Below are 12,526 nucleotides of genomic sequence, written 5' to 3' on the forward strand. Positions count from 1 at the left end.
GGCTCAGGCACACACATCTATGTCTTACTCTGCTTGAGGACTTTTTGGGGACCAACAATTGATTTCCATTCAAAATCCTATTTTCCCTTAACCCTAACTCCTAACCACTAAACCTAACCCCTAAAAAACCTAACCCCTAAACCTAACCCCTAAACCTAATTGTACCCCTGAGCCTGAAATAGCCTCACTTCCGAATTATTTTAGTTAGTTTACTATTCTCTAGGACTTTGGGTACTCACAAGTATAGTAAAATGTGCACACACATACATACACACACACAAACACACACACACACACACCTGTGGCATGTTAAAACAGGATTTAAGCTCTAGCCATTGTGCTAATTGGATGGAGTTGAATACACGGACATGAATACACGGTTGAAATATTGAAAGCAAAGCTGCCCTTGACAAGGTTGCTGGCTGGCTTTAGTGAACAGATATGTTATTAGAGGCTTATGGTATGAAAGTATCAACATCTAGCTGAACCAAGTTCCAGATGTTTTGTTAATGATTCATCCAACAGCAGTTGGACATCTAACAGTCAGGTGCTTCAAAGAGGAAAATTCCCTTTCCTGGCCCAATTCGGAATGTTTGAAAATTAATCCCAAAACAGGTCAACCTTTCATAATTTATGACCATAATTTACATGAAAATGAAGTTCTGTCGCGTTACCTAGACTCACCTGCGTTCCTATTCCCAAGAATATATGGGAAGTCTCAAAACAAACAATTAGGTGTAAAAGAGTTGTAGAATTTGCACCCTAACCCATGAGTTGCTCCAAGCCGTAGCATTCCCCTCTCGTTAGCCTACCTATGAATACGTCTGTCGTGTGCAGCTGACAGACACATATCGTGCCATGGGAACCTGATATATCAGTTACACTGGCAATGCAGACAGCAGCAGAGTTTGGAAGTCCCCGGAAATTGTTTGCTTTGCAATTGGAACAAAGTTCGACACTCACGCCCACATGTCAGCCACCGTGCGCAACAGGCAGACTGAGAGGAAACTAGAAGAAAACACGGTCACGAGGTTCACTGTAAAGAAGAGAACACGTTCCTACCATGCAGCCAAGGTTGGTTTGCAATTCGGACAACAGTTTGTCCCACATGATGTCACCCAACATGAGATGAGCAGCAGATGGAAAGGACACTTGGGTTCAGTCTGAAATGACACCCTATTTCCCCATAGGCTCTGGTCAAAAGTAGTGCACTAGATAGGGAATAGGGTGCCATTTGGGACGCATCCTAGATAATAATAATAATAATAATATGCCATTTTGCTTTTATCCAAAGCGACTTACAGTCATGTTTCTACCATGTAGCCACTTGTTTTTCTCCGTCATGGACCAAACCTGTTCAGGCATGGAACTGAACAGCTAAGGGGGAATTTCACCAAAGTAAGCAGGGTTATTGAGTTAACCAGGTAACTGTCCTACACATTGTGAAACCACTGTAAATCATTCAAAAGTGGTAATGGTATTTGAACTGACTTCACCCATTTTTATTTTATACAGCCAGAAAAACAAGGGTTATAACTAGGTGTTAAACATTTACTTATTAATATTTTCTGTGAAACCCAACCTGGAAGCGCCATCAACATCCCCATTAGTTTTGTTTTCCACCACCAACCCATAAAGCCTACAACAGTCTCTCTCTCTCTCTCTCTCTCTCTCTCTCTCTCTGTCTGTCTGTCTGTCTGTCTGTCTGTCTGTCTGTCTGTCTGTCTGTCTGTCTGTCTGTCTGTCTGTCTGTCTGTCTGTCTGTCTGTCTGTCTGTCTGTCTGTCTGTCTGTCTGTCTGTCTGTCTGTCTGTCTGTCTGTCTGTCTGTCTGTCTGTCTGTCTGTCTGTCTGTCTGTCTGTCTGTCTGTCTGTCTGTCTGTCTGTCTGTCTGTCTGTCTGTCTGTCTGTCTGTCTGTCTGTCTGTCTGTCTGTCTGTCTGTCTGTCTGTCTGTCTGTCTGTCTGTCTGTCTGTCTGTCTGTCTGTCTGTCTGTCTGTCTGTCTGTCTGTCTGTCTGTCTGTCTGTCTGTCTGTCTGTCTGTCTGTCTGTCTGTCTGTCTGTCTGTCTGTCTGTCTGTCTGTCTGTCTGTCTGTCTGTCTGTCTGTCTGTCTGTCTGTCTGTCTGTCTGTCTGTCTGTCTGTCTGTCTGTCTGTCTGTCTGTCTGTCTGTCTGTCTGTCTGTCTGTCTGTCTGTCTGTCTGTCTGTCTGTCTGTCTGTCTGTCTGTCTGTCTGTCTGTCTGTCTGTCTGTCTGTCTGTCTGTCTGTCTGTCTGTCTGTCTGTCTGTCTGTCTGTCTGTCTGTCTGTCTGTCTGTCTGTCTGTCTGTCTGTCTGTCTGTCTGTCTGTCTGTCTGTCTGTCTGTCTGTCTGTCTGTCTGTCTGTCTGTCTGTCTGTCTGTCTGTCTGTCTGTCTGTCTGTCTGTCTGTCTGTCTGTCTGTCTGTCTGTCTGTCTGTCTGTCTGTCTGTCTGTCTGTCTGTCTGTCTGTCTGTCTGTCTGTCTGTCTGTCTGTCTGTCTGTCTGTCTGTCTGTCTGTCTGTCTGTCTGTCTGTCTGTCTGTCTGTCTGTCTGTCTGTCTGTCTGTCTGTCTGTCTGTCTGTCTGTCTGTCTGTCTGTCTGTCTGTCTGTCTGTCTGTCTGTCTGTCTGTCTGTCTGTCTGTCTGTCTGTCTGTCTGTCTGTCTGTCTGTCTGTCTGTCTGTCTGTCTGTCTGTCTGTCTGTCTGTCTGTCTGTCTGTCTGTCTGTCTGTCTGTCTGTCTGTCTGTCTGTCTTCCCCCCCCCCCCTCCCCCACAATAATAATAACATGGTTGGGAGAACCAAGCCAGCGATTAGAGCGTAGCCCAGCAGCTCGTTGACTGGTTAAGTCAACAGTTTGAGAAGCCCGGCAGTTTGGGATCAGGCCAAGCTAAACTAGGGACTGTTCATGCTAGGTCAGAGGACTGATCTATCGCTGTGTTTACACATACTCTAGGATACACATGCAAGACAAGCGCACACAAACTAGGATCCTCCTGACATCATAATTGGAGGGAAAATGTAAATACCAATGGACTGGCTCTAATCAGGATAATATGGACATGATGCTCTCTTGTTAATGTATTGTCAATTATAATAGCCCATTTGGTGATTTCAGTCAGTTCTGTTATTTTGAGTAATTGCCAATAGCATACTTTTATTGGACTATGGGTAATCTTCTGGACGTTCTCGCTCCTCCTAATCAAGCTTATGTCTTGGGAGGAAGACTCAACCAATGTCTGTACTGTGTTTTAATTATGTGATACCATTTACAGTGGGGGAAAAAAAGTATTTAGTCAGCCACCAATTGTGCAAGTTCTCCCACTTAAAAAGATGAGAGGCCTGTAATTTTCATCATAGGTACACGTCAACTATGACAGACAAAATGAGAAAAGAAAATCCAGAAAATCACATTGTAGGATTTTTAATGAATTTATTTGCAAATTATGGTGGAAAATAAGTATTTGGTCAATAACAAAAGTTTCTCAATACTTTGTTATATACCCTTTGTTGGCAATGACACAGGTCAAATGTTTTCTGTAAGTCTTCACAAGGTTTTCACACACTGTTGCTGGTATTTTGGCCCATTCCTCCATGCAGATCTCCTCTAGAGCAGTGATGTTTTGGGGCTGTCGCTGGGCAACACGGACTTTCAACTCCCTCCAAAGATTTTATATGGGGTTGAGATCTGGAGACTGGCTAGGCCACTCCAGGACCTTGAAATGCTTCTTACGAAGCCACTCCTTCGTTGCCCGGGCGGTGTGTTTGGGATCATTGTCATGCTGAAAGACCCAGCCACATTTCATCTTCAATGCCCTTGCTGATGGAAGGAGGTTTTCACTCAAAATCTCACGATACATGGCCCCATTCATTCTTTCCTTTACACGGATCAGTCGTCCTGGTCCCTTTGCAGAAAAACAGCCCCAAAGCATGATGTTTCCACCCCCATGCTTCACAGTAGGTATGGTGTTCTTTGGATGCAACTCAGCATTCTTTGTCCTCCAAACACGACGAGTTGAGTTTTTACCAAAAAGTTCTATTTTGGTTTCATCTGACCATATGACATTCTCCCAATCCTCTTCTGGATCATCCAAATGCACTCTAGCAAACTTCAGACGGGCCTGGACATGTACTGGCTTAAGCAGGGGGACACGTCTGGCACTGCAGGATTTAAGTCCCTGGCGGCGTAGTGTGTTACTGATGGTAGGCTTTGTTACTTTGGTCCCAGCTCTCTGCAGGTCATTCACTAGGTCCCCCCGTGTGGTTCTGGGATTTTTGCTCACCGTTCTTGTGATCATTTTGACCCCACGGGGTTAGATCTTGCGTGGAGCCCCAGATCGAGGGAGATTATCAGTGGTCTTGTATGTCTTCCATTTCCTAATAATTGCTCCCACAGTTGATTTCTTCAAACCAAGCTGCTTACCTATTGCAGATTCAGTCTTCCCAGCCTGGTGCAGGTCTACAATTTTGTTTCTGGTGTCCTTTGACAGCTCTTTGGTCTTGGCCATAGTGGAGTTTGGAGTGTGACTGTTTGAGGTTGTGGACAGGTGTCTTTTTATACTGATAACAAGTTCAAACAGGTGCCATTAATATAGGTAACGAGTGGAGGACAGAGGAGCCTCTTAAAGAAGAAGTTACAGGTCTGTGAGAGACATAAATCTTGCTTGTTTGTAGGTGACCAAATACTTATTTTCCACCATAATTTGCAAATAAATTCATTAAAAATCCTACAATGTGATTTTCTGGATTTTTTTTCCTCAATTTGTCTGTCATAGTTGACGTGTACCTATGATGAAAATTACAGGCCTCTCTCATCTTTTTAAGTGGGAGAACTTGCACAATTGGTGGCTGACTAAATACTTTTTTTCCCCCACTGTACAGCTGTGCTCAAATTAAGTTTGTAAACCACCAATAGCAATAATAAAATGCATGCATACATACAGATCATTTTACCATACTAAAGAAATTACTGCAGGAAAATATAATCACTGTTGTGAAAGTTTCCGAACAGCAAAGCTGTCTGTGAAAGGAAATGTATTGGTGATGCATTCCGTTGACTGAAACAGTTGTTGGGGGTGTACATCAGGGCCCTTGTATAGTTGTATGAGTAATGTTCATATGAACTGAGGAAGTCTAGGTTCATATGAACTGAGGAAGTCTAGGTTCATATGAACTGAGGAAGTCTAGGTTCATATGAACTGAGGAAGTCTAGGTTCATATGAACCGAGGAAGTCTAGGTTCATATGAACCGAGGAAGTCTAGGTTCATATGAACCGAGGAAGTCTAGGTTCATATGAACCGAGGAAGTCTAGGTTCATATGAACCGAGGAAGTCTAGGTTCATATGAACCGAGGAAGTCTAGGTTCATATGAACCGAGGAAGTCTAGGTTCATATGAACCGAGGAAGTCTAGGTTCATATGAACCGAGGAAGTCTAGGTTCATATGAACCGAGGAAGTCTAGGTTCATATGAACCGAGGAAGTCTAGGTTCATATGAACCGAGGAAGTCTAGGTTCATATGAACCGAGGAAGTCTAGGTTCATATGAACCGAGGAAGTCTAGGTTCATATGAACCGAGGAAGTCTAGGTTCATATGAACCGAGGAAGTCTAGGTTCATATGAACCGAGGAAGTCTAGGTTCATATGAACCGAGGAAGTCTAGGTTCATATGAACCGAGGAAGTCTAGGTTCATATGAACCGAGGAAGTCTAGGTTCATATGAACTGAGGAAGTCTAGGTTCATATGAACTGAGGAAGTCTAGCTTCAGTCCATGAGTAATTCTAGGGCAACAATAGCTCAGTTCATACACTTGAATTCACACTGCACACACAGTGACGAGATGATTACTAGCAGGACAGGACAGAGGCTCACATTACATTATAGTAATTGATTCCCTTATTATTTTTGATCAGATAAGGGGATGATTATGGGATTATATTAGAACATCTGCTCTCTGGGTGACAGACTGACAGCTCAGGAAGGACTCTCCCTCCCTCTCTATAATCTTAATCTCCCCCACATGAGGTCTCTGTAGAACTATGGAAATATGAGTTCCCTCCCTCCCGGGGTAATGAGATTCATAAAGATGTGATGGAATTCTTATGAAGATATTTTCCCTTCAGTCTGCTATCTGTGGGATCTGGAACCTTGGTGCTTCAGTCTGCTATATGTAGTATCTGGAACCTTGATGCTTCAGTCTGCTATCTGTAGTATCTGGAACCTTGATGCTTCAGTCTGCTATCTGTAGTATCTGGAACCTTGATGCTTCAGTCTGCTATCTGTAGTATCTGGAACCTTGATGCTTCAGTCTGCTATCTGTAGTATCTGGAACCTTGGTGCTTCAGTCTACTATCTGTAGTGTCTGGAAGCTTGGTGCTTCAGTCTGCTATCTGTAGTATCTGGAACCTTGATGCTTCAGTCTGCTATCTGTAGTATCTGGAACCTTGATGCTTCAGTCTGCTATCTGTAGTATCTGGAACCTTGATGCTTCAGTCTGCTATCTGTAGTATCTGGAACCTTGGTGCTTCAGTCTACTATCTGTAGTGTCTGGAAGCTTGGTGCTTCAGTCTGCTATCTGTAGTATCTGGAACCTTGATGCTTCAGTCTGCTATCTGTAGTATCTGGAACCTTGATGCTTCAGTCTGCTATCTGTAGTATCTGGAACCTTGATGCTTCAGTCTGCTATCTGTAGTATCTGGAACCTTGGTGCTTCAGTCTGCCATCTGTAGTATCTGGAACCTTGGTGCTTCAGTCTGCTATCTGTAGTATCTGGAACCTTGGTGCTTCAGTCTGCTATCTGTAGTATCTGGAACCTTGGTGCTTCAGTCTGCTATCTGTAGTATCTGGAACCTTGGTGCTTCAGTCTGCTATCTGCAGTATCTTGAACCTTGGTGCTTCAGTCTGCTATCTGTAGTATCTGGAAGCTTGGTACTTGCCTTGTGGTGCAGCTGACATACTGACTGTGGCCATTGAGTGATTAATGTAGCAGTGCTTTAAACCTCAGGCTGGCTGCTGTTAGAACCCTCCATGTCTTCTAGATGGCCATGGGCAGTGAAGTTGATGACGTCATTACCAGCAGTCTGTCACGTTTCTCAGTTGTGTGAAGATGTTTCTCTACTGTTTTCTCACAGCCCTCCCAGAAAATATATACAAACTATGAGCTATTTGAAGCACAGTGGCTCTTTGTGTGAACCCTTTGAAGCAATGAGGCTCTGCATGTGAACCCTTTGAAGCAATGAGGCTCTGCATGTGAACCAATGAGGCTCCTCATGTGAACCAGTAGTAACACTGCCATCTCCCTCCACAGGATCATCTCTAAGCACAAGGCGTTGGAGGGTCAGAGTCCAGGGTCGGTGGAGTACCAGGCCCTGCAGCTTGTGTCCAGTCTGGAGCACTACGGCGTGGAGTGGCACTGGGCCAGAGACGCAGAGGGACAGAGGCTGGCCATAGGGGTAGGCCCGGAGGGCATCGCTGTCTGTAAAGAGGACTTCAGCCTGGTCAACAGGTAAATGAAGGGTCTTCACGATACTTAACCAACTGCTCCATATCTTGTGCAGTCAGCACACTGACATATCTACCAAAACAATGTCACCAGAGAGCTTGGTATGTGGGTTGCATAGTGCACAATCTATTGTACATAGTTCAGATTGCCTCCTCCAAAACTATACCTTTACTGCCCATAAATACCGTACTGTCCAGATCTATAAAGGCTAAAGTCTACTTGACCTACTAACTTTACCTTCCAGGAAATCTGTGATTGTTCTGAGATTGTCATCATGAAACTTTAATTATATATTTGTTTTGTTGTTGTGCAATAGTGTGTACTATTACAGGATTTCGGTTGAAAGAATACAGTTTCTAACTTTAACTTTTCTTGATCCATTCTAGGATCAGCTATCCCATAATCCAAATAGCCACCCAATCAGGGAAGAGTGTGTACCTGACAGTGACCAAGGATACCAGCGACAGTGTGGTGCTGCTATTCAAGCTAATCAGCAACCGGGCAGCAAGCGGACTGTACCGGGCCATCACTGAGACACACGCCTTCTACAGGTGAGTGGACAGGAGAGGAGAGGGTTACCTTGTGGAGAGCCAAAACACAAATACATGCAATCCAATTATACAGTGCACTCTGCATATAGTGATCATACAGTATCTGTGGAGTTAGATTTGACCACCAAGTGATCGAAGGCATTGTTGATCAAATGTTCCATGATGAAAACCTAAGGGACTGACTTCTCTACAAACTACTTGGTAGGGTTAAAAGGAGAGCCTCTGAGTATAGTATAGAGACACACACTGCCAACCACCCGTGGGCTGCACTGTCATGCTAATGTATTGACAACATGTTTGTTTCCACATTCATCCCCTACGTGGTCTGTGGTCACTGACTCACCCAACTCTACATCCCCCTGAATACATGAAGGGCTCCTGAACCAGTCTGGCGTGACGTTATACTGCCTCTAGGGGGCAGCCAACCGTTACACTTCCCCATTTTAGTCCAGATAGGTCAGGTTCTCTCTCCATCTCTTAAAACATTGGTGTTTGTGAAGAGTCAACGTTCTGCTCAATGTTTACCATGGTGCTGCTCCCTGAATATGCATCCTGACCTGTAGTTGTACACGTTCACTGAGACTGTGCTTTGGTCCTTAGTGTCGTCAACAAACTGCCTCCCTATCTACCGATCAAATCAAATGTTATTTGTCACATACACGTGTTTAGCAGATGTTATTGCGGGTGTAGCGTAATGCTTGTGCTTCTAGCTCCGACAGTGCAGTAATATCTAACAAGTAATATCTAACAATTTCACAACATATACCCTATACACACAAAACTAGTAAGGAATGGAATTTAAGAATATATAAATATATGGACAAGCAATGACAGAGCGGCATGGACTAAGATACAGTAGAATATTATAGAATAGAATGCAGTATATACACATGAGATGAGTAGTGCAAGATATGTAAACATTATTAAAGTGACTAGTGTTCCATTTCTTAAGTGGCCAGTGATTTCAATAGGCAGCAGCAGCCTCTAATGTGCTAGTGATGGCTATTTAGCAGTTTGATGGCCTTGAGATAGAAGCTGTTTTTCATTCTCTTGGTCCCAGCTTTGATGCGCCTGTACTGACCTCGCCTTCTGGATGATAGCGGGGTGAACAGGCAGTGGCTCGGGTGGTTGATGTCCTTGATTATCATTTTGGCCTTCCTGTGACATCAGGTGCTGTATGTGTCTTGGAGGGCGGGTAGTTTGCCCCCGGTAATGCGTTCGGCATACCGCACCACCCTCTGGAGAGCCCTGCGGGTGCGGGCGGTGCAGTTGCCGTACCAGGCGGTGATACAGCCCGACAGGATGCTCTCAATTGTGCATCTGTAAAAGTTTGAGGGTTTTAGGTGCCAAGCCGAATTTCTTCAGCCTCCTGAGGTTGCAGAGGCTCTGTTGTGCCTTCTTCACCACACTGTCTGCGTGGGTGGACCATTTCAGTTTGTCGGTGATGTGTACACCAAGGAACCTGAAGCTTTCCACCTTCTCCACTGCGGCCCCGTAGATGTGGATAGGGGGGTGCACCCTCTGCTGTTTCCTGAAGTCCACGATCATCTCCTTTGTTTTGTTGACATTGAGTGAGAGTGTAGGCGGTCTCTTCATTGTTGGTAATCAAGCCTACTACTGTTGTGTCGTCTGCAAACTTGATGATTGAGTTGTAGGCGTGCTTGGCCCTGCAGTCATGGGTGAACAGGGAGTACAGGAGGGGGCTGAGCACGCACACTTGTGGAGCCCCAGTGTTGAGGATCAGCGAAGTGGAGATATTGTTTCCTACCTTCACCACCTGGGGGCGGCCCGTCAGTCCAGGACCCAGTTGCACAGGGCGGGGTTCAGACCCAGGGCCTCGAGCTTAATGATGAGCTTGGAGGGTACTATGATGTTGAATGCTGAGCTATAGTCAATTAACAGCATTCTTACATAGGTATTCCTCTTGTCCAGATGGGATAGGGCAGTGTGCAGTGTGATGCTGTTTGCATCGTCTGTGGATCTATTGGGGCGGTAAGCAAATTGAAGTGGGTCTAGGGTGACAGGTAAGGTAGAGGTGATATGATCCTTGACTAGCCTCTCTAAGCACTTCATGATGACAGAGGTGAGTGCTACAGGGCGATAGTCATTTAGTTCAGTTACCTTTGCTTTCTTGGGTACAGGAACAATGGTGGCCATCTTGAAGCATGTGGGGACAGCAGACTGGGATAGGGAGAGATTGAATATGTCCGTAAACACACCAGCCAGCTGGTCTGCGCATGCTCTGAGGACGCGGCTAGGGATGCCGTCTGGGCCGGCAGCCATGCGGGGGTTAACATGCTTAAATGTCTTAATCATGTCGGCCATGGAGAAGGAGAGGCCACAGTCCTTGGTAGTGGGCCTCGTCAGTGGCACTGTGTTATCCTCAAAGCGGGCAAAGAAGGTGTTTAGCTTGTCTGGAAGCGAGATGTCGGTGTCGGCAACGTGGCTGGTTTTCTTTTTGTAGTCCGTGATTGTCTGTAGACCCTGCCACATACGTCTCGTGTCTGAGCCGTTGAATTGCGACTCCACTTTGTCTCTATACTGATGTTTTGCCAGTTTAATTGCCTTGATTCACAGCATGCTTTGACATGCCTTTGGTCTGAAGTGATCTTGATGAAGCCATAGGCAGTACAGGACATGAAGAGACAGTCTTAGTGTTGAGATTAATGAAAGTAAAAGTGCTTCTTCCTGGAAAAATGGATGTCAGCCGTTTTGAATTGTGCAATAGCAAAGATTGGCTTACAATAGTCACAAAGGTACAAAGATGACCTTTATTGTGTGTGTGGGGTGGGGTTACTCTGTTTGCAGAATGTTTCGCCACGTATTCCTCAGCTTGTGCAGGTGTGCCTGTTCTGTAAAACCTACTGCAGTGACAGTGTGTCTGTCAGTGTAGAGGATATCTAGAGTCCTATACAGCTGTTGGACATGATCAACCCCCTTTATAGGGTTTTGACTAGATGGTATACAGCTATGGACAGATTGGACTTTTTCTAGCAGGTTAGGAGAATTTACAGTACATAGCATGTTAGGAAAAGGGTTAGGGTTAGCCAGAATGCTAAAATTCTCCCAGACTCAAACATGCAACTTTTTTTTTATACCGTAACTGTATACCATCTAGTCACAACCCCTTTTATATGTCCAGTGCCAAAAAAAGATGTGGACAATGGAGAAATCGATTGATTTAGAAATAGTGTCTAACATTCAATTGACAGATGAACACAGAATGAGATTGAAACTTCACGCTCATGACCTCCTGGTTAGTAACATCTCCCTTTCTCCTCCAGGTGTGACACTGTGACCAGCGCAGTGATGATGCAGTACAGCCGTGACTTCAAGGGTCACCTGGCCTCACTCTTCCTCAACGAGAACATCAACCTGGGCAAGAAGTACATCTTCGACATCCGACGCACCTCCAAGGAGGTCTACGACTACGCACGCCGGGCGCTCTACAACGCCGGCATCGTGGTGGAGGGGGCGGGCGGCGAGAGGACGCCGTCGGGGCGCAGTCCCCTGCGTGGCCAGCAGGACGGGCTGGGGGAGGACTGTGGGAGCTGTCAGCAGAGCAGGGCGCTGCTGGAGAGACTAGAGAAGCTCAGAGAAGCTCTGCTGTGTATGCTGTGCTGTGTGGAGGAGATCGATGCAGCCTTCTGCCCCTGTGGACACATGGTGTGCTGCCAGACCTGTGCCAACCAACTACAGGTAAAGAGACCCAGATAGAAGTGACTACTTGTGATTTGGTTGAAAATGATTTTAACACACATGTTAACTCCTGCATGGTGGTCCCGGTTACATTGAGAAGCTACGACCAGTCAATGATAGAAAATGACTCCAGAAAACACTTTAATCTATGCACTTTGATGTTGATGGTTTTTGGTTAAGTCGACCATTTGTCAAGACATTTTGGATGCCACCACTGCCGTCGAACCCCAGAATAGTCTGCTGTCTCACTAGGTTTAAATGTCGTCCTTTTCTCATCTTTCTTGGTCTTAATAAACTACAGCAGTAGGACTGAAACCCATCCGGTCCTTTGTGCCCTTAAAGGGAGGGAAGGAAGGAGGGAAGGAGGGAAGGAGGGAAGGAGGGAAGGAGGGAAGGAGGGAAGGAGGGAAGGAAGGAAGGAAGCTGTTGAGGAATATTGGAACTTGGCCACAGTTTCTGTTAGTGGTGGTAGTCCTTGGTAACACAACAAGCACACCCTGGGGTTCTAGCTGTGTAACACCATGAGGGCAGAGCGCTCTGATTCCATTTCTCCTGACTCACTCTCTCATCACTTTTTAAGGCTTTTTAAAAAAACTATCCAGTGTTTTGCTCATGCAGGGGTTCAGCTAACCTGATTGTCCCTCCCACGAATCTCCTAAATGGTGCCCATCTTTGCTTGAACTGCCATCTCAGATGGTGAATTAGTGTGGATTAAAGCTGCCAGCAGCAGGCCAGCAAATTTGTATTCCATTAAATCCACAG

General features: G+C 45.4%; 1 protein-coding gene across 2 annotated transcripts in view; it reads left to right on the forward strand.

The window, feature by feature from the left end:
• LOC311132226 (E3 ubiquitin-protein ligase MYLIP-A-like) overlaps positions 1–12,526 on the forward strand; it is a 34,157-nt gene that overhangs the window by 19,122 nt on the left and 2,509 nt on the right. For both annotated transcript variants that reach the window (XR_014613503.1, XM_084165451.1), the window contains exons 4-6: positions 7,320–7,517; positions 7,901–8,065; positions 11,350–11,764. Coding sequence is in view for 1 of the 2 variants with exons in the window: in XM_084165451.1 (XP_084021577.1) it covers positions 7,320–7,517; positions 7,901–8,065; positions 11,350–11,764 (778 nt within the window). In the remaining variant the exon portion in view is untranslated. The remainder of the gene's footprint in view (positions 1–7,319; positions 7,518–7,900; positions 8,066–11,349; positions 11,765–12,526) is intronic.

Source organism: Coregonus lavaretus, assembly GCF_964263955.1.
Source record: "Coregonus lavaretus genome assembly, chromosome: 7".
Classification (NCBI taxonomy): Eukaryota; Metazoa; Chordata; class Actinopteri; order Salmoniformes; family Salmonidae; genus Coregonus; species Coregonus lavaretus.